This window comes from Melozone crissalis, unplaced genomic scaffold (assembly GCF_028551555.1).
Source record: "Melozone crissalis strain CALT ecotype California unplaced genomic scaffold, PUWL_Pcris_2 ptg000106l_1, whole genome shotgun sequence".
NCBI lineage: Eukaryota > Metazoa > Chordata > Aves > Passeriformes > Passerellidae > Melozone > Melozone crissalis.
The window spans coordinates 1,911,261-1,933,612 of record NW_026535883.1 but is presented as its reverse complement, the minus strand read 5'-3'; the positions used below and the strand labels follow the sequence as shown (position 1 = coordinate 1,933,612).

The 22,352-nt window shown below is 46.6% G+C and overlaps 2 protein-coding genes across 2 annotated transcripts in view; both read left to right on the top strand.

Moving 5' to 3' along the window:
• The window catches only part of PAQR8 (progestin and adipoQ receptor family member 8), a 169,141-nt gene that overhangs the window by 19,601 nt on the left and 127,188 nt on the right, over window positions 1-22,352 (top strand). The gene's annotated exons all lie outside the window — the stretch shown is intronic.
• EFHC1 (EF-hand domain containing 1) lies at window positions 278-17,420 on the top strand. Its single transcript, XM_054291785.1, has 11 exons — window positions 278-400; window positions 5,218-5,439; window positions 7,101-7,388; window positions 9,103-9,252; window positions 10,309-10,501; window positions 10,733-10,953; window positions 11,639-11,779; window positions 12,935-13,148; window positions 13,484-13,631; window positions 14,451-14,652; window positions 17,061-17,420. Exons 1-11 carry the CDS (start codon window positions 278-280, stop codon window positions 17,184-17,186), a joined length of 2,028 nt encoding a protein of 675 aa, XP_054147760.1. The 3' UTR covers window positions 17,187-17,420.

Below are 22,352 nucleotides of genomic sequence, written 5' to 3'. Positions count from 1 at the left end.
GGAAAATCCCAAATAAAACAGGATTAACACTTTTCACGTCTTTTTTTCCACGCTGTGGGGCCGCACTCTCCTCACGCGGGGGGGGGGCGGTTCGACCCCCTCAGAGCCCTCCCCGTTGCCATGGTAACCGCGCGCCCCTCGGCGCTCAGTGCGCAGGCGCAGAGAGAGAGAGGGAGACAGCGAGAGGCGTGAAGGGCCTTGCGCATGCGCACTGAGCGTGCGGGAGGTTGCCGTGGAGACGCGTCGGGCAGGCCGGGCCCGCAGCGCCGCCGCCGCCATGAGCTCGGGGCCGGAGCCGGGGCCGGGGCCGGGGATGCGGCCGGGTATGGGCACGGGGCCCCCGATCGTGCCCGAGCCGGGGCTGCCCTTCCTCCCCGGCTGCGCCATCAAGGACCCCACGGTGAGCGCGCCCGCCCACTGTATCCCCTTCCCACGGGAGGCCCCCCCGGGGCAAGGTGGGCCGGCCTGGAGCGTGCCCCCTGAGGGGTGACCTCAGAACGGGCCCCGCACCCGCTTCAGGTGGTACCTGGTGTCCCCTGGAGACATTCTTTGGGAATCTGGTACTCCCTCCACGGGAGTCTTGGGACCCCTAAACTCAACAGTATTCATGGAATTGTGGAATGGTTTGGGTTAGAAGACCTTGAAGCTCATCCCATTCCACCCCCTGCCATGGGCAGGGACACCTCCCACTATCCCAGGTTGCTCCAAGTCCCATCCAGCCAGGCCTTGAGCCCTTCCAGGGATGCAGGAGCAGCCACAGCTTCTCTGGGCACCCTGTGCCAGGGACTTGCCATCCTCAAAGGGAGCAATTCCTTCCCAATATCCCACCCAACCCTGCCTTCTGGCAGTGGGAAGCCATTGCCCCTTGTCTTGTCCCTCCAGGCCCTTGTCCCAAGTCCCTCTCCAGCCCTCCTGGAGTTCCTTTAGGCACCAAAAGAGGCTCTAAGGTGTCCCTGGATCCTTCCCTTCTCCATGTGAACACCCCCAGCTCTCCCAGCCTGGCTCCAGAGCAGAGGGGCTCCAGCCCTTGGAGCATCTCCATGGTTTCCTCTGGATTCACTCCAACAGGTCCCTGCATTTGTTGTGTTTTGGGCTCCCAACCTGGATGCTGCATTGCAGGTGGGGTTTCACAAGAGCAGAGTATAGGGGGAGACAGACCTGTAATTTCCACCCACACCAGGGCCTGGTACATCCTGTATTCACCAAACATCCCCCAGAAAACTTGGTGTCCTTTGAACCCATGTCCTGGGAACCTCAAACTCACCAGAACCTGGACATGACCCTCAGAGTATCCCCAAAGAACCTGGTGCTCTGTGAACTCATTTGACGCTCCCCAGAAGATTTAATATCCACTAAACTCTCCCCCAGGGACTTGGTGTTTCCCAAAAACCTGCTGGACTCACTTCTGAGGGATCTGAACCCTCTGTACCCACCTGGTATCTCCTGATCCCACCCACAGCAGACCTGGTACTCCCATAATTCTTCCACTGTTATTGAACATTGCAATCTGTTCCCAAGGGACCAAGTATCCCTGAACTAACCTTCAAGGGGACTTGGTACTTTTAATCTTCTCCCCAAGGAATCCATTGCATCATGTTCCCATCTTATAACCCTGAATTTGTCCTGATAGCTTTGGAGAGTGACACACACACCCCTCCTCCCCCTCATTTGTGAGCCTCATTTGAAATTCCAAAAGCTGTTTCCATAACTGCAGAACTCCTGTCTGCAAATTCACCCCTTTGGATATTCAGTTCCCCTGAATCCATCCAATAATTCCTCCACAGTTCATAAAATACCTCAGGGGAAATCCCCAAATCACTTTACAGTCCTGAAACCCAATTCCCTCAGGAAAGCTGCTGTTTCTCTGAACCATCTGAGTTTTCCCAGGGCAAAGTCCTCTGAACTGATACTGTCCTGAACCAAGTTCCTTAAATTCACCTGATACCTCCTCTCCTGGATATACCCAGGAGAACCAATATTGATCAAGCCTTGAGCATTCCTCCACATAAATTAATCCCCCAAATCATCCCATTATAATTTTTTTTCCTGGACATAATTTATCTATTACATGTCTATTTTCCTGGACATAATTTATCATAGGTACATCTTGAAGTCACCAATCTCATTGGCAATCAACGCCTTCCTGATACCTCTTCCTCCAAAGCTCTGTTACTTCCAAAACTGCTCTCTTGGTGTTGCTTGGAGAGCTGAATCCTTGACAGTGCAGGTCTGGAACCTGATAACCTGATGAGAGAGCTGGTATCCCACCACAGAACTGGTGTCATCACAGCTTCCAGGACCATCCCCAGGAAGTGACACATTCTCAGCTGTTCCCAGGCTCCCTGGAAGAAGCAATCTCATCCCCATCCTCCTCCTCATCCTCTGCATCTGATACCTTAATGAGGAATAACCTCTCCTTTTTCCCATCCAATGGTCCAGGCCCTAAGGATCTGATATCCCCAAATCCTCTCAACATCCTTTTGAAGAAGTGGTTCTACAGAGAAATGGTGGTTGCATTTATTTCTCTGATTTACTAAACAATTCCCCCAAAAAAGTCAAAAGGGGGGTTGTTTCATGCCTGGTTTGGGCTCACCAGGAATTTACAGCCTTCCTGGAGAGCATCTTTAACAGAAAGCATTCCTGGCTGCATTCAGCTTTTTATATGAAAATTTATTGTCACAGAATCATGGAATGGTTTGAGTTGGAAGGGATCTTAAATGTCATCTAGTTCCAACCTTCTGCCATGGGCAGGGACATCTTCCACAAACCAGATTGCTCCAAGCCCATCCAGCCTGGCCTGAAATCAGTGACAACTGAGTCCTCCAATAGTAAATAGAGTAAATTGCTCATAACAAATTCAACAATAAAGGTTATCTCAGAATCATCATCAGATAATAATATTTCCTTGAAATAATTTATATCATCTTGGAAATCTGCAGTTTTCCAGTCCATAAAACTGGCATCACAATATTTGGTTTCCAGGTGAATGTTGTGAAGTTCTGAAGAAAACCTCTGTGCTTAAGTCAAGTGTTGTTACTGCTTAGTGCTCACAGGACAGGGAAACAGACACTGGGAGAGGGAATGGTGTTTGTGTGAAGTGTTACAGACTTGGCAAAAAGAAAGACTTAATTCAGTGGAATTTCTTTAGATAAACAGTGCCAGCAACTGAGATTAGGAGTTTACATTCTGGGTTTTCCCTTTTAAATTTTCATTAGTCACCTAATCCTGGAAGATGTTATCTGGCATACAGGCTCACTTTGGGAGAGCTTATCCACTCAGGAGCCTTAGGAACCAATGAGGTGCTTTCTGTAGGCAAATGTGGGCTCTTAAAAGCCTGCACACTTCTGACAAACACTGATATTGCTCAAATTAAAGACAAACTTCCTGGTTTTCCTTGAATATTTTTCCCCACAACATTCCCTTGGTGTTTATTTAACAGAAGGAAGTGGCAGTCCTGTGGATGTTCTGCTAAAATGTCTTCAGACAAATCTTGTTTTTACCTGTTTTCCTCACTGCTCTCTCCATTGCAAGATCTATAGTAGCAGTTTAAAAAGAAAACAGGGAATTCTAGTGGGGCCTTGAAGGTATAAATAAGATTAGAGGCTTAACCATGAGCAGCAAGGGAGGGAGTACAGTTTGCATGCCGGAGGTTGGACTGACTGCGAGCCTGGGGCTGGAAAAGGAGCTGGAGCTTGTTCTCTCAGCACTAGAAATGCTTACAACTCTGTTTTACTTGGCAAAAGTCAAGAGATTTTATTATCAGGGACTCATAATTTCCCCTGCTTTCTCTGGAGCTGTAAGTGCTGAAAGCCCAGTGGAACCAGGCAGGCTCCTGCAGTGCAGGTGAGGTGCCACGTGTGCAGGAGTGTGCAGCAAGCGGGACAGTTTGGTCACTCCAGTGTGACCCTGCTCTTCAGTGGTGAAGAACAAGAGTGGCTGGCAGAGATCAGGTCCTGTGCACAGCTCTGGTTGAAGGCAGCACTGGGAGAAGGACTTGGAGCTGCTGATGGATGAGAGGCTGGGAGCCAGAAACCCCCACAATGTGCTGGGGTGATCCCCTTGTGGGGAGCAGGGGATGGGACAATTCTGCCCCTCTCAGGTGAGACTCCGCCTGCAGAGCTGCCTCCAGATCTGGGGTCCTCAGCATAAACAGGACATGGAGCTGCTGGAGCAAATCCAGAGGAGGCCACAGAGATGTTCCAAGGGCTGGTGCCCCTCTGCTCTCGAGGCTGGGAGAGCTGGGGGTGTTCTCCTGGAGAAGAGAAGGATCCAGGGAGAGCTCAGAGCCCCTTCCAGGACCTAAAGGGTCTTCATGAAAGATGGGACACACTTTTTAGCAGGGCCTGTAGCAGCAGGACAAGGAATGATGGTTTTAAACTCTAAGAGGCTTAATTGAGATTAGATACAAGGAGGAAGTTTTTTACAAAGAGGGTGGTGAGATATTGGCACGGGTTGCCCAGAGAAACTGTGGCTGTTTCATCCCTGCAAGTGTCCAAGTCCAGGTTGGATGGGGCTTGGAGCAACCAGGGATAGTGGAAGGTGTCCCTGCCCAAGGACACCTCCCATTGGATAATCTTTAATGTCCCTTCCAACCCAGGCTGTTCTATCAGTCTACAACCATGTAGAGAGGTGATAAAACAACTAATGTGCAATTTCATAATTGCAGTTTTGTGAGCATGGCATGCCTTGATTTAACCCAGCAAAGAAAATCCTGTATTATGCCCAAGGGAGGGTTAAGAAAATAAATAACAACGAAATACAGAGAGGGTGCACAAGAGTGAAGGGAGCACCATAAGGCAGTAACTGAGGTCCCATGGTGCTCTGTACTGCTGACAAATAGGGTAGGGAACAAAGAGCTGGTGAGATAAATGCCAGGGCAGATAAAGTGCTGATACATTGTTCTAGGCACTGACTATGGTGGCAGTCAGGAAATTCAGTGATTTAAGTTCTTCCAGAGCCTGTGGCTGTGCAAGGATCTGAGTTCACTCTTGTGCCTTGTACATCCACCACTCCCTGGTTTTTTCCACTGTTTTTTTCCCTAAGTACAAAATCTGATTTTAAATAACTGCTGCAGTAGTTTATAATAAAATGCTGGGGATGTGTGTGGGGTGAGACATTCTTGATAATGCACTCTCTTACTGGGGTTTTTTTGTGCTTCCAGTAGCTATATCTGCTAAATTCATGCAGTATTTTGATAGCTGGATTTCCTTCCAACAGAAAACATCTTTTCATCGGTGCCAGACAATGGACTTCAAAAATGGATATGCCTTTTTCCGGCTGCCAAGAGAGGGGGTTGGTGGGGAAACACTCTTTGCAAATCAGCTCTCTCAAGATGAATTAGATGATTTATGCACCAAGGGAGCCACACTGACCTATGGGCAAGTCAAGAGGCCTGCACCTTCCCGCTTCACTCCAGCATTCGTGGCTTATGACAAAAAGGTATAAAGAAGCTGATTCCAGGAATATCACTGGCCAAATTCGGAGACATAAACAGTCAGCTCCAGGGTTCACGGGACTGCATGCAGCAGTTTTCAGATGCCAGAGCCCTTAGTCAGAGACAGCTGAATCCCAGACTGAAAGAGGCTTTCTTTGCTCAGGAGGAGGATTATAATACGTAAACGATATAAGACATTCCCTGCAAGTTACACTTGAGCATTTCCAGCAGATGTTGAAAAAGAGGTTTGATTAGCTCTGGAAAGCTCCAGCTTGAAAGTATTGCTCTGTAAGCCACAGCCTGGAGTTCTGTGTTTCCAAAACTATCTTGAGGTTGTAACTGAGCTTTAACTGGAAAAGTCAGTCTGCAGTGGGAACCCTGGTAGCCTGTTTGACTGTGTTTTATCTATTTGTGCTTGTGTTGTCACCCCAGCATGTCACAACCTGAACTGCTCCATTAGTGCTTCCCATGTTACATCTTGGTCATCCTACCAGACTGGGTGCTGGCTCTGTGTCTGCTTAGATCAGCCCTGAGCTCCCCTTGGTTTTCAGTGTGCCAATGGCCCAAGCTGCAACCCGCAGCCGTGCATGGAGCAGCTGCTGCAGTGGGAGCTGCAGGGCTCGGGAGCTCAGCACGTGCAGGCTCCACACGCTGGCAGCCCTGCCAGAGCAGTGTGCAGCCAGCCAGCCCTCAGCCTGGCTGTGGCGCAGGCTGGGGAACAGATGTGCTCTGTTAATTGCTGAGGCTGTTCCTTCAGAGCAATGTAAATGTTGCTGGTTAATCTGTCAGATCCTTCTCTGCCCCTTCCTTCAAGCCACAGGAGCAGCAGGGGCCCCAGTGCTGCTGGGGATGTCACAATCCCTTGTGGGACACTTTGCTGACTGAGAGGAACTTGCTGGCTTTATCATCTCTTAATTATCCAGGCCTCTGGGCTGGTGTAGGCTGGGTATGCAAGGCATGATTGGCCACCTGCACCTTCTTAAGGTCATTGAATAATCTTGGAGGGAATATTTCTCCTACTGCTGCCAAGCAGAGAGACTGGCTGATTAGTTTTCTTGTTTCCCCAGCACAAATCAGTTTTTGCTGTCAGTGCTGAATAAATGTGACTTCAGATCATGGAAAGGGACCTTAAAGATCATCTTGTTCCAGCCTCCCTGCCATGGGTAGGAACACCTTCTGCCATCCCAGGTTGCTGAGAGCCCCTCCAGCCTGGCCTTAAAATGATGAGTCCTTTCAGATTTTAAAATTCTCAGATGTGGTTGAACTCTTTACTAAAATCTGTGGATAACTTCACTAAATCAGAAATCAGGGCTGTAAAGCTGACAAATAAACAGTTGTGTGTCAGTAAAGTAGATTACAGTCAGCAGCCAAGCACCTGGCAGTAGGTGAAACAGCAGGTGATCAAGAAGTAGGGAAAAGGCTGTATTTTTGTACTTGTCTCAGGCACACCAAAGTTGCAAAAGACACATCTTAATAAAAGCACTCCTTGTGCCTCTGCTGTCACTCACAGATTAGACCACAGTTGTCTCTGAAGACTTTTAGAATCTAATCCAGTAATTTTACACCACCAAAGCAAATTACAAATAAATTATTTGCCTTAATAGACTAATCATGGTGTTCAAATTGTTTCTTTCTCTCTCCCTTTGCTATATTGTGCCTTGGGCAGGTTTTGAAATTCGATGCCTACTTCATGGAGGAAGTTGCTATCTCCCCAGAGGAGAATTACCGGATCCGCCAGGTGTGCATCTACTACTACCTGGAGGATGACAGCATGTGCATCATCGAGCCCAAGGTGAAGAACTCAGGGCTGGTCCAAGGCAAACTCATGAGGCGCCACCGAGTGCCCAAGAATGTGCACGGGGATTATTACCACTGGAAGGATCTGAACGTGGGCATCGACCTCACCATCTACGGCCGGACCTACCGCCTGGTCAACTGCGACTCCTTCACCAAGGTGTGTGCTGGGGAGAGCACTGGCAGAAACACTCCCAGATCCTGGGAATGCAGGGGTTTCATTACCTCTGAGAGTCCAGCAGTTTGCAGCTGTAGCTTTTGTCATATGGGTGCTCTCAGTCTTTCATTTTGCTTTTTGTGGAGATTTCTTTTTTCAGGCCAAAAGGAACTTCAGGGTATGACATCTGCTGAGGGCAAGTAAGGTGCTCAGGATTTTTGCCCCAGGACTGCTGGGAGTCCATCTTTTGTCCTCAGGACTTCTCTTTACAATACAAATTCTAAGTACCTGTCTGGGCAGTTTAACTGCTTGGAGTCCAGGTGAAACATTGTGCATACATTAGAGGGAAATTAGTGATCCTGACTCTTTTCTGATTTAATATTCCTTTGCTAGGAATATTAAATTCCTAGTGGAAAGGAATACAGGCAGTAACTCTGCACACATTCACAGCCAATTCATGATCCATGGGTTGAGAATCATGGTATGAACTGACCTTTCTAAGAAAGCTTACTCATTGCCTGTTTTTCTATTTCTGGCTATTTCTGTACCAGTAAATGAGATAATGCAGATCCAATAACAAGAAATAAAAATTACCAGTATGCTGGTATCCTGCTAGGTTGTCCCCAGTAAAATCTCAGCCCTAGTCAGCTACTATTCTTCCAGGCCAGGAGTTAGACTGCTCCAGGGGCCATTCCCAATAGGTGAGTTACATGCAGTCACCCTGTCCTGGAGGCTGGAAGAGTTTAGATCCAGGCTTTTCCTTGTCAGTTGGCCTCAGTGCCTGGAAATGTTCCTAACGTGTAATATATTGGTATAAATGTGGCTGTGGGGCCAGCTCTGCTGGAACTGGTGACTGTTCAAGTCAGTCCACATCAAATAAAGAGCTGGTCCTCATTAAATATTGATGGAAAACATGGAATGAGCTACATGGGTCTACATCTCAAGGCCAATAGTGTATTTCTCATTTACTGACATCTTCCAGACCAGGAAATAGTGAGTCTGAAAGTGAGCTTGCCTTGTGAGTCTCCAGGGAGATCTCATATTCCTGTGGGAGATGTTTGTGTAGGTGCTTCCTGGGCTAAATGTTTTCACGGACCACTTCCCAAAGTGGGAACAAGTCCCTTGACTTCAGAGATTGTTTTGGGTGACTGATGCAAGTCCACAAGTAACACTCTGGATTTTGTTCATGGTCCACGGTAAGCAAAAAATCCCTTTATAAGCAAGCACATTGCACTCTCTCTGTGGGAAAAGTACTGTAGAAAGATGGAATGAAGCTGCCACTGACACATCTCCTTGTGCCTGAAGGGTCTTAATATGCCTAGTGTGGGTCACACTAGCTCCTTCTAACTATCTGACACAGCCCTGAATTATTGCAAACTCAGGCTGACTACATCTGTGTTTATACAGCAATTTAATCTTTTCCATTTACATAAAAGAGACCAACTGACAGCTATCTTCCATTTAAAGCCCTAAGGCCAAGGAAAACTGTGCTCAAGTGAAATCTGAGTTAGGATGTTCAGGACAGAGCTACTCTGATTAATTAAAGGGTAAGCAAAGATAAAAAGCAGCTTAAACAAATGTATTTGTCATCTGTTGTATTTTGCTGTTGCTGTAGAATTCTCTGTGAGGAGTGAACTTGCAGAATTCTGACCTCACTCTAGTCACCTCTTACCTTCAGAACTCCTGGCAGCACTAACACCTCAGATGACCTTCCTAGGTGTTCCTGGAGAGCCAAGGGATTGTAGTGAACCCTCCCGAGGAGCTGGTTTCGGATCCTTACACGGAGCAGCGTCAGATGCCTGTGCAAAAACGCATCATGCCCACAAGTCCCGACCCCTTCAGGCAGTTCCTGGCCTATGATACAAAGGTGAGAGAGCTGGGGATTGCCCTAATTAGTGTATAATTACCCACACCACTGGTGAGGGGCCTCCAGTCCTGGTTCTGGGTCTGAAGGTCTGGGTCCTTCACTTTAGGAAAGACATTGAGAATCTGGAGTATCCAGGGAAGGGGCTGCAGCACCAGGAGTGGCTGAGGGAGCTGGGAAAGGGAGCCTGGAGAAAAGGAGGCTCAGGGGGGTCCTTCAGGCTCTGCACAACTCCCTGACAGGAGGGGACAGCCAGGTGAGGGTCAGTATCTTCTCCCAGGCAACCAGAGAGAGGACTGGAAATGGCCTCAAGTTGTGCAAGGGGAGGTTTGGGTTGAATTAGGAAGAATTTCTTCACAGAAAGGGTGATTAGACATTGAAACAGGCTGCCCAGGGAGGTGGTGGAGTCCACATCCCTGGAAGTGTCCAAGGAATGACTGGAAATGTCACTCAGTGCTCTGGGAAGGGTGACAGGGTGGTGGTCAGTCAGAGGTTGGACTCAATGATCTTCCAACCTAGAAGATTCTGTTATTACAGTGAATATGTGCTATTGAAACCCAGGTCTTGTGAGAGTCTGCAATCTCACTTATTCTAAATTGTCTCAGTCTACTGAACAGACTCCAGATTTGTTCCTTTCTTGACTTTAGTGAGAAACAAAACCTTTTATGCTTTTTTCTGGGCTTTGTGCCTTGTAAACAGCTCCTCTTTGGATTGCAGAGCCTGTGCTCAATATCATCCATTACTCTCTTGCTTTCTGTTGGGATGAGATAAGCCACCTGCCTCTGGAATTCAGCAGCCAGATGCAGTTCTATTAGGAATGGTGTTGCTGCATCCACTCCTCTGCTCCCCCAAAATATTGATGCCAGCTGCCAGAGCAGACAATTTCAGGCAAACAGAAATGCCCCTTGCTCTGATTAAATTCTCCCTGAGTCTCTCCTCTGTCTTCAGGAGGTGAACCTTGGGGAACTCCTGTGCATCTCAGTGTGATGAGTTTGATTTCTGTGGCACCAAAAGATGATTCTGATCCATGTTTGACTGCTTTCTTTTTCTCCACCCCAGGTTCTTCGCTTCTATGCCATATGGGATGACACCAACTGTGCCTTTGGTGATCACCATCCCTGCATCATCCATTACTTCTTGGCAGATGACACAGTGGAGGTTCGGGAAGTGCACAAGAGAAATGATGGGAGGGACCCGTTCCCGGTACTGATGAGACGCCAGCGCTTGCCCAAAATCTTTGTGGACAAGAACAGTAAGTTTAGATTGTCACACCCATCTGTGCTCCAGTGTCATTATTTCTTGGTCAAAAAAAAGTTCTTCAAATGGTCACTAAATTCTTTATCTTTTGGGAAACAGTGGCAGGACAGCAGTGCCAGCATCTCCCTGTAGCTATTTATGCACCTTTATTTTATATCCATTTTCACTTGGAAACATTAACCTCTCCCTGATTAATTTATTTTTCCTTCTGCTCCCTTGTCCTCAGAGAACTTCCCCAGCTGTGTGCTGGAGATCACTGACCACGAGGTACAAGAGTGGTTCTCACCCAAAGATTTTGCTATTGGCAAAACTGTCACACTCCTCGGACGCACCTTCTTCATCTATGATTGTGACAAGTTCACCCAGGACTTCTATCGTGAAAAATATGGCATCACAGACTTCCAGCCAGTGGATGTAAATAAGAAACCACTTGAAAAGGTTCCACAGGTACTGCAATTTCTCAAAAGAAGGGAGGAAAGGAAGCAGTTGGTGTAAGCTCTTATAGTAAAGTAGAGGTTCAGCTTAGTAAGTACCTGTAGAAAACATGTTCAGCTTAAAGAAAAAAATCAATTTGAAAAAGACAAGCAAGAATGGTCATAATGAATATAAAAATGAAAGTCTGGCTGCACTTATACTACTGAACTCTCCCTCACTCTTCACAACAGTGTTGCCAAGTCCAAACTGCCTACTGGGGATAGTCACAGCCCTTGTTACCTCCCAAACTGAGCTCAGAAATTGTTTGGAGTTGTGGCTTAGACCACAGGCATGATGGAGATTAGGTTACCAGTGTAACCATTTGATGGCTGAGTTCCTGTGCATGGGAAGGATTAAGTGGTACCAGATGATTTTAAGGTCCTTTTCAACCCAAACCATTCTATGGTTCTTTAATATATACGTCTTTAATAGGCTGTGGCTTTCTGAGTTTCAGATTTGCTTAATCCTTTTATATTTTCATTAAATACAACACATGGCCAGGCTGGTATCAACCATCTCTACTGGGTAGAATGTCACAGCTCTTCCTACCTGGTGGCAGAATATTCCCTTCCAAATCTGATGGGCTTTGCTAAGTCTTATAAACTTTGTCTTGTTCTTAGTTGCAGCTGTTTATGATTGATATCTCCTCTGCATGCAGGTAATTCCTCCCTACAATGGTTTTGGCATCCCTGAAGACTCTCTCCAGAACTGCCTTAGTCTGTTTCCAAAGCCTCCACGGAAAGATGTCATTAAGATGCTGGAGAATAATCTCAAGGTCCTGCGGTACCAGGTGGCCCTGGTAAGTGTTTTCCTTGGTGGAATAGTGCCAGGAGGATGGGAGGAGCAGCCTGCCCAGACAAGGCTGTTGGCAAACTCTCCTTTGTGCCAGTGGGAAAAGAGAGCTCTCCAAGCCAACAGGAGTGTCCCTGAGGGGATGCCATGGGGTTGTTGTGTGCTTGCTGTGACAATTGACAGCTCAAAAAACTAGAAAAAAAATAAAAATAAGGCAAAAAAGTACAAACCAAACCTGCTACAAACCCACAGCCATTTATGGGAAAACTCCCTCTGCCAGTGCTGCATGGCAGATGGCCCTGGCTGAAGCAGCCTGCACTGGGCACTGTGCCTCTGCCTGCCTGCCACCACTGCCACCAGCCAGTTCTTGATGTCTCTGCTGCTGGCCCAGCCCCTGTCCTTCTCCAGGCTAGTCCTGGATGCAGCAGTCTGCAAGGAGCTGTCCTAGCAGAGCAGCAATGCCAGTGTAGAAGCTGGAAAATCCATGAGAATGGTGTTTTCCACCCATTGCAGCACTCCAGGCCCTGGCCCTTTGCAGCTGGTTTATGCAAGGAGCCTCTGGCACATCCAGCAGCAGCGATGGCATTTCCTGTGCTGCCTTGTGCCTGCCCTCTCCAAACACTCTGGTTTCTTTTCTCTATTGTGCAGGAGTTCCCTAAAGGTCACAGCTGAGGAGTTAAGATCCACTTAGCTTTAAGCTAAGCAAGTAAATCCACTGGTGTGTCAGGGGAGTGACTTCCTGTGACTAAGGGCTGAAACAGCACCAGCCTCTCTCAGGCACTCAGCATAATGAAAAAATGTAATTTAAAACTGAATTTTACAGCCTCTCTGGGATGAATCATTCCATATAGGATAGAGAAAGGATTTCTCTCGGATTACTCAGGCTGTGGAAACACTGAATATATTTGGTAACTTCAACCCAGATTCTGCTTCAGTGGCTTGAGTAAAGCAAGTAACCTTTGAAATTCAGATCCTGAGTGCTGTCTAGTGCTTTGTTATGCTATGTCAGCACAAGTGCTTTGTTTAGTCAGCTGTAAAAAAAGTTCTGGGTGCTTATGAGTGAGTTACTAGGTACTCCTAAGCACCCCAGGCAAGGAAAACCTGGTTCAAATGTTCAAACCTGTTCAAATGCTGTGTTCCAAACCTGCTACCTTTCCTGTAGGAATCACCAGTGCCTGAGGACAAAAATCGTCGTTTCATCCTTTCTTATTTCCTTGCCGATGACACAATCAGCATCTATGAACCCCCAGTCAGAAACTCTGGCATCACTGGGGGCAAATACTTAAGAAGGACCAAAGTTACCAAGCCAGGATCTACTCCAGAGAATCCCATATACTATGAGGCCTCTGACTTCACCATTGGTTCTACAATTGAAGGTAAAATCCAGCCTGGATTTATAATACTCTGCTCTGAAATGTCATTTATTGCATATCTCTTCCTTCACTTGAAAGATCTGCTGCTTCTGGGTCTCCTCACATTTGAATTTCCAGATTAGCAGCTGGTGTACATTGATACAACTTTGTTACTGTCAGTTACTGAACCTTTCAATCAGTGAAATTGTTCTTGCTTCATGAAGTGAAACAAGTAGCAGGGCTGGCTCAAAGTTGAGCCCAGCCACAGCAGAAGAATCTTGCTCCCTCCTGGATGATGAAATTACTTTAACCCATGCTAAACCACAAGTAACACTACTTCTTTAATGTTCCTCCCCTAGTGTTTGGCCACAGGTTTATCATCACTGATGCTGATGAATATGTGCTTAACTATTTGGAGAGAAATGCACAGAGTTTCCCTGCAGCCACAGTGCAATCCATAAGGGATCATTTCCTCCCACGGAAGGTGGTGGTGGAGACTACCAGCAGGTAGGCTACAAAGAATGGGGTGGTGGGGCTAAATAAGGCTCAATAAGGCAAAGGGCATTTTCAGCAGCCTCCCTGGGCTCCAGCCTCCTGCTCTGCTGGTGGTTCTGATACTCCAAGGGGCTGTTTGGGCACATCCAGAGGGTGTGAGGTGTGTACAGTAAAATGCTGTGGCTGCTGCCAGCCCCAAAACCTCCTGGGACAGCTCTGGCTCAGCAGCACAGACAGAGAAGTGGTCACAGCACCAAGGCTGAATTCAGTAAGTGTTTGGACTTCCAGCCAAAATCACAGAAGCACAAAATGGCTTGGGTTGGAAGGACCTTAAAGATCAGCTCAGTCCAACCTCTACCATGGGCTGGGACATCTTCCACTACCCCAGGTTGCTCCAAGCAACACTTCAACACTTTCATTTTGTGGGGGGACATAATTTTCAGATGGTGGACACATATTTTCCAAAAAAAGCATCACTTCACTGTAACAGATGCTGCCAACTTGAGCTGCTTGATGGTTGCAGGCTTAGCAGGTGGTGGGGAGAGGCTTTTTTAGGGCATTTATTCCTTCTTTGCTTATCAGCCCATCAGAGCCTAGACCACATCCTCCTTGTAGCTGTCTGGACCCAGTTTTTGTGACCCAGTAATACTCTGTTATCTCAGAACATGGTTTGGAGGCAGTTATATCATGACTCTGGTTGAAACTCAAGTTTCCCACAGTTTCTGACACTGTGGAGCAGGCAGGGAAATGCTCTGTTTTTTACTCAAATGTCACAGTAAGGCTGCCAAAATGAGTTTTTACATGAAATCCTATTATTCTTTTCTTCTGCAGTGGCTTCCCCAAGAAGGAGCTGGATGATTTAATTGTGGAAGTTCAGAAAGAACTGAAACTCCAAGAGCCTTTCGACACCAGGCAGTTTCATGAGGCATTTTATCATTGTGACACAGAGGGCTCTGGCTTCCTGGATAAAACAAGATTTTTAACTCTTTGTGACAGGTTCAATGTGCCAACCAGCACCATTCTTCTTAAAAAGGTCAGATGGAAGGGGTGCTGTGCATGTGGAATTCCCCTCCTGTGGCTCTTCCAAAAGATCTCTTCTAAAACCAACCCTAACCAGCTGCTCTAGCCTTCAAAGGGGAACAAATTCAAGAAAAGGGCAAGAGAGTCCCAGTTCCAGTTTAAAAAAACTCCTGAGCTGTTGGACTGAGCATGTGTGTTAGAAGAGATAATAATTGCTGTCCTCTAAGGAAAAGGGAAAAATGTTATCCAGGTTGCCCCCCATGTTTGGCTGCACTGTAATGTGTGAAAATTCCTGCTGGTTCAGGTCTTGGATGAGTAAAGGATCATGATAGAGATCAGGAATTATGACAGGGATCAGGGATAGGCTCCTGCAGAGCTTGGAGTGTCTGTGATGGCTTAAGCACAGCTGGGATTGAGTAGACACTGAGGTGTTCAAGGAATGTGCCTTAGGAAAGCTTAGAGACATTCTGGATTCAACAGCAATTGAACTGAAGGTCTAAGAACTAAGTACTTTTCAAAACAATATTAATAACTATAACATACAAAATTAATATATATTACTATATTAATATAATAACAAAGTATATAATATATGATAAATATACAATATAATCTCAAATTATAATATAATGTATAATAATATAATGATGAGTTATTATTTTGTTATTAAACATAGTTTATAATTTTAATTGTTATTAATTTATAATTATAGTTGTTATTAAAATTGCAATAAATAATAATGATATTATTATAATATATAAAAATATATAATATATAATAATATAATATAAAATAAATTGTTTCAATATAATAATAATAATTCATCGTTATATTATATTTGTAATATATAATGTATAGTAAATATATTATATATAATATAACAATGAATTTTTGTTTTTACTTTTATTTTTATTTTTATTTTTATTTTTATTTTTATTATTTTAGAATCATAACACCCTGGTTAACACTTGCTGGGTGCTATGAGCAACAAGCAGCACATGGAGATCACAGTCTTTGCATAGTCTGCAAAGCAAAAAATGTGAGGGAAACTGAGGGAAAATTCCTGCAGTGAGGAGGGAGGAGGAATCTGACTGGCAAGGATGTTTCCTCAGCATCATGTGATAGGCAGTAGATTAGTGGCCAAAAAAGGGGGATCGGACTTTAGAAGAATCTAGAAACCAGAGGGAGTTATTTCCCCTACTAAAATAAAAACTTTTCTAAAGCAGTCCACTGTGAGCATCACAGGCATGGTTAGAAAGGTGCATGGGCAGGGGATTTGTATCTCTGAATGTAGGATGAATGAAGGCCCTGACAAACACCCGGGGCTTTGCTGTACCAGAGTTCATCAGAGCTCACTCTGCCCTGAGGAATTTATAGTGTGGTGACCATCCCTGCTCCATTCTGAGAGTGGGAGAGAACATTCTTAAAATTATGTGGAGAACCTGTGACAATTGAAGCTAAACTCCCATGTTTGAGCCCCGCTCTAGGAGCTATGCACTAAAAACATCCATGTCCTTTCCTGAAATCTTAATCCCAGTGTTCCCAGAGCCCAGGGCAGTGTGGCAGGGCTATAAATTAAACATAGACAGAGTTCAGTGCCTGGAGAGGAGCACAGCTGTCAGTCACAGAAGCAAAGCCCAGAGAATCTGTCTCCAGGCGACAAGGGAAGAGGAATCCTTTCAAGGAATTGTGATATTAGACCTTTTCCATCTTGCTGGGTGTCAGAAGGAGATTAGTTATGCAATTAAAGAAACAAAAGCCTTCTTTCTTCCCCTGAAGCACACAAAGGCTGTGGCTCTGTAACACAATGCAGGGTCAGGCACGGACACCAGAACTGGGTCATTAGTGGGGCTGTCACCAAGCTCAATTATCTGTGTCTCCCCTTTATGCCATGTGCACACACCGAAGTGACACCAGGGAACAGTGACTGTTCACATACATTGCCTTCACCCCACTTTTGGCAGGGATTTCTGCAAAATTTCCTGTGGCCCATCTCAGCCTGTGGCCATGCTTTGTATTTTTGTGGCTCTCTTGCCACTCTGGTGAGGCCCAGAAGGAAATCAGGATTAAACACCAACACTTTTTCTCCTTGCATAGATTAGTGTCATTTATAGGCATTTAAAGTTGGACTTGAACTTTTAGATCATGAAGTCCAACCTTTAGATCATCAAGTTCAATCCTTAAATGGTTGGACTTGATGATCTAAAGGTTGGGCTCAATGATCTTGTAGGTCTTTTCAATCCTCAATGGTTCTATGATTCCAAGTTTACCTGGGATTCAGGATTACCAGGATGGGGAAATCCACATGGGGGAATGACATCTTCTGCTCAAGAACTCTGGGCAGTTTCCCTTAAAAACAACCCCAATTTTGCAGCTTTTTCCAACTCTTTATGATGTTTGCTGTGTGTTTTGTCCCCACAGCTGATTGACTACTGTTCCTGTGATGAAGACAAGGTAAACTACCGTGACTTCCTTCGAGCCTTCCCTAGTGACCTCTTCCCAGAAGCTGAAGGACAGGGTCAGCAATTGAATTCTCAGCTGACTTGAATATATTGTACTTCAAAAAGGATGTTCTGGTTTTCCCCCTTGCTTCACTCTCCACCTCCCCCTTTTACAGACCCAGCTGATTCCACCTTCATGTTAACTTTTTTTTCCTTCCTAACCTTCCCCTGTCCTTTTAGCTACTCCTAAACTCAAACCCCACAACTGCTGGATGTTGAAATGAAACTTATAGGAGAGAAAAAAATAATTCTGAGAACCAAAGTCAGGTTCTGTTGTTTCCTCAACCTTTTAGTGCAGTACTTTAGAGAGCTAAAGCTCTCTGAAACCTGGAGTGAAAACCACTCCAGGTTTCTCTCAAATGGGCCTTTCACCTCCAAGTAGTGAAGACTGCCAGTTTGTTATTAAAATTGCAATAAAACTGCAGTTGTTATAAACGTGTCCAAAAGTCTGTTTTAAATAGAATGGCTGGAATAGCTAAGGGTTAAAATAAAAGTGAGGGGGGAAACTCACAAATTGTCATTCTGGGTCTACTCAAAGTAGGGTAGTGATGGTGAGTTTAGTTATCTGGAGGTAACAAGGGTATGGACACAAATCTGCTGACAGCAGCTCTGCATTTTTCAACAAGAAGTTGGGAGAATGGTTTTAGGACTGAGATCCCATCTAAACCCACCTTATCCACCTGTCATCTCACCAGACAGGTCTCCAAGGAGAAGGGAGCACGGGCAGTTGGCATGGCAATAGTTATGACACCCGTGCTCTGTTACTCATCTCCCCGTGAAGGTAACGAGGCAGAAGCCTTCTCACCCCGAGTGACACCTGCCAGGTGTTGCCATGGAGCACCCAGAAAAGGCAGCTGTCACACACACAGAGAACAAAGCTCTCTGGAACAAAATGCTGCCTTAAATCAGCTTTTGTGCCATGGATTCCCACTTCCCCTCAGACAGCTGAGAGTCTCCATGTGACAGCTCCCTCCTGTCTCCCTTGTTTGGAAAGGTCACTGCTCTTCCCTTCTGGGCCTGTTTTGTGCTGCTGCTCACCAGACCAAGCATCCTTCCAGGGATCTCTGGTCCACCTCAGATTTCAAGAGACCAAAAACTTACAGATGAAATTACTTGAGCTGTAGAAAATCAGAAACTATTTTCTGCACAGGCTATGAAACCATAACCTAACCCTCAGCCAAGTGATGTTGTGTGCCTGGGGCCAGCTGCACAAAATATACAATATAGCTCACCAAAAATATGTGCCTAAACCACATCAGATAAATCATCTCCTACAAATACCCTTATCCTCCACTCCCTCTGATGAAAGCAGCCACGAATAATGAACTCTGGAGCAGCTGCCTGTGCTGTGGACATGGGAAATGTGGGAAGATGAATCCCAGCTGCAAGGGCTTGGGGTGACAGGGTAAGGGGGCATGGCTTTTAACTGAAAGAGGATTTAGATTGAATATTGGGGAAAAAATTGTTCCCTGTGAGGGTGGTGAGGCCCTGGCACAGGGTGCCCAGAGAAGCTGTGGCTGCCCCTGGATCCCTGGAAGTGTCCAAGGCCAGGCTGGACGGGGCTTGGAGCAATCTGGGATGGTGGAAGGTGTCCCTGCCACATGCACAGCTTAGCAATAATAAAGCATCAATGGAAACAGCACTGGAAGAATCTATGCTTTTTATTTATTTCAGAAAAATACTTCTGCTGAGTTTATCACAAAAGTCATTGAACAACGAACAACAACAAACAAAATCTGTACAAAAACGGAAGTGACAGGAAGAATGAAACAAATGGGATAAAATACCAGAGACTGTTAATTCCCCCCCACCCCCTCCAAAATCAGGAAATTTGCACTAAAGCATAAATATGGAAGAACAGAATTTTTCCTCAAGTTCCTTTGCTGAAGTTTGATCAGTTGAGTTCAACATTTTGGAGGAAAAACTACACACCTCTCCCTGGCTTTTCCAACAGCCATTCTTCCCAGAAAAACCCCACACACAGCTCCAAGGAGCAGGAATCTACCTTACTGCTGTCATAAAACCTTCTAAACCAACCTTTCATCCCCCATGAAGTTTCCTGGAAGGCTGTAAATCAAACCAAATCATCTCCACCCACTGCTGACACAACCTGGGCTCCATCTACCCAAGGCAAGAGCCTGAGGCTGCTGTAAAGCCCCAGGAGCAAAGGCAGGATGGCTCCAAGCTCCCAGAGTCACTTGGAGGCAAGGAGGAGACATCCCAGAGTGACCACACTTCCCTCCAACCAGGAAGCCTACCAAAAATACCTTTTTGTTAAGTTAAAACTCTGAGTTGAAGGTAAAGAGACCTACAGGGGAACTGGAACTTGGCTACTAATAACCCAAACATGATGAGTAAGAAGAAAGAATCCTAAATAACAACAACAACAACATAAAATGCAACTGTAATGCCCCATAATGTAAGAGTCACTCAAAAACTGTATGTGAAATGCTACATCTGTTTTTTCCTCTACCCCTTTCTCTTCCCAAGCCCATTCTCCAACTACCTAAGACAAAAAAGAGAACTAGTGCTGGTATTTCACAGCTCTTCTAGGCTAGGACAGGAAAACACTACACTTCACCCCAAAAACCACAGGCTACTCAATTCCTGACCTCCACATGTTGGATAATGGACACAGACTACCAAAGCAGCCTCAAGCCCATGGGAAGAGTGCAATGAATCATGTCTCACTGGAAGTTTGGGATAATCTCCATCACCTTCTGCACTGTGGTGGACAAGAGCTCCTGTTCGGGGTTGGATCTTGGTGTTGGATTAAAGGTTGGACTTCGACGAGTTTGGAGGCATTTTCCAACCTCAGCCAACAATTCTATGATGTTTTCTGCAGATGACACAGATGGGGCATGAGAAGAGCATCCAGTAAAGGGAAGTGAGCTCGTGGCATTTCATAGGCAGAGAGGCCAAGGACAGACTGACCATTAAGGGCTTGCAATGACAATGCTCCAAGAAAAAGCTCTTTGGGCTGAAAGGAAGGCTGGATCTGCTGAGAAATGACACGGACACAGGAACAACAGCAGCAGTTACTGCAGGCTTGCAGCCCAGGGATTGTGCTTGCACTACAACACAGGGATGGGGAGCCCAAGGCAGCCCCTCTGATGGAGATGGGATTGCAAACCTCCAGGATGACAGTGGATATCGCCTCACAACAAAGGCTCAGCTCAAAAAAAAAAACAACCTGCCAGAAGGATGGGGATTTCTGAGGACTAAATATAGGGGAGGGCTAGAAAAAAAAAAAGCGCCCCATCATCTATAGGTTTAAAAAACTAAAATAATAAAAAGAACACATGGAAATGCTTCAAAAACAAATGTCCCTTTTCCTGGTAGCTCTATCAAAAAGGAAACAGAAAACACATAAATGTAGCATATGTTGTACATACGTAGTAACAAAGGAGGGTGTTCAGCTACTGCTATAGTGCACAGAGAGGCTACAACATAAGGCACTTGGGATACAAAGCATCACCAGCTACTGTACAGAGATAGGATTGTGCAAGTGGAAAAGCTGCCTGAAGCCAAGCAGGCAGGAGGAGGAATCATTCAGCAGCTGTGTTCTTGGGGGGCTCTATGTGTCACCTGCTAACAGAGTCAGCAGCTCGCTGCTGCAAGGCACTGGTGCTGCAGAAAGGCCTGGCAGAGGCTCTGGGAGGTGCCAGCCAGCAGTCGCTCCTGGAGGGCACTGGCAGGGGATGGGAAGAGGCAGGAGAAAGGAAGAACCTCTCACACTCGACCTTTTCCATGTCCTCCCTAACATAAAGCTCTTTTTCCCCCTGATCATGCTGCACTGCGGGTCCTGTCGCTGCCTCTGAGGCAAAAAGTGTCTTATCCTCCCAGCAAAGGTGACAAGGAGCAATGGTAAGGAGCCACCAGGGGCTCTGCTCCAGCCTCCTTCCCCAGCTCCCCTGAAAACAGGGAGAGCCCTCTCCTGCCAAAATCTCTCACTTGACACTCAAATGTTGCGGGGATTGAGGAACAAGTGGAATTTGACCAACTGTCCTCATGTCCCTGCATGTCTTCTCCCTCCAGTGCCTCCTCAACAAGGAGAGGGGCAGGAAAGGACAAAAGACACCCAGATAAATGGGGAAAAAACCCCAACTCAGCTCCAAGAGGGGCAGAAAATCAACTGTCACCCATTCCTCAAAACACCAAGGATCAGTCCTGGACTGCACATGGACACAGCCCAGCTCTGTGTCCCTCTCCTCACCCAGCCAAGGGGACACACCACTGAGTCCCCTGCTCCTGCTGTGTCAAGCAGAACTAAAGCTACGGCCGACTTCACTGCACAAGAGGCACCAACAGCAAAGCCCAGCTCAGGAACTGCCCCAGAGGACAGTGTGGGGACAGAGGTGCCACTACTGCTCACCTGCCAAACCTAGCGTGGCGTGGCACCCCAAAAAAGAAGCCCAGAGAGATGGCACTGATCCATGAAACCCCAAGCAGATGCTGCTCCCCAGCAGACTCAGCGAGGGATGAAGCTGGTGGGATCTGGCTTTCCATAAAACCTCTTGCCAGCACGTGGAGGTGGCAGTGGGCAGAAGCAAGAGGGGAAAGTGGTGTGCAGCAACAGATGGCCTCTGAGGTAGATTTGAGACAACTCCATCTGCTAACAGCTACGTGTCACAAGCCAGGCTTTTCCTAAAATGCAAGCTGCTCCTTGCAGCCCCGGCCTCCTTCGCCTTCCTTCCCTGTCATCTCATTCACAGCTCAGAAAGGGATGAAGGGGCTAGGATTTTTGGAAGAAACCCTGGATTTGATAGCACCTTGGGTGGATACAAGCACTGTATCCTTTGGAAACAGAGTGAAGCGGGTGGCTGCCGATGGCATGGCTGGACTGGTACGGTAGGGACGAGGAAGGCTGAGGTGACAGCATGAGGGGCACAGTCCCTACTGATGCAAAAACCCTTTGCAGCAACCCATCTGTCACCTGGACGTGGTCACAAGCAACAAGAACACCAGGTTCGTGAGGCACAGAGAAGCTGGCAAAAGGTTGGGCTGACAAAAGCCAGGCCAACACTCAGAGCAGGGCAGGCCTCAAGGATTCATATGGAACTGAGGATGCTGCTGCCCCTTAACAAAACACTGAGAGCTGCAGAGCCCTGGGCTCAGAACAACCACAGGGCAGCCAAGAGAAACCCAGCTGGGGCAAGCAGAGGCTGGGAGGTGGACCTTCAATATGAAGAGGGAAGTTCTCTCCCTTCTC

Bases quoted from the DNA above. Each gene is read 5' to 3' on its own strand.
- EFHC1 (XM_054291785.1), top strand. From the start codon at position 278: ATGAGCTCGGGGCCGGAGCCGGGGCCGGGGCCGGGGATGCGGCCGGGT. The intron at 11,780-12,934 runs GTAAGTGTTTTC...CCTTTCCTGTAG, and splicing joins TGCGGTACCAGGTGGCCCTG to GAATCACCAGTGCCTGAGGA. The intron at 13,149-13,483 runs GTAAAATCCAGC...TTCCTCCCCTAG, and splicing joins CATTGGTTCTACAATTGAAG to TGTTTGGCCACAGGTTTATC.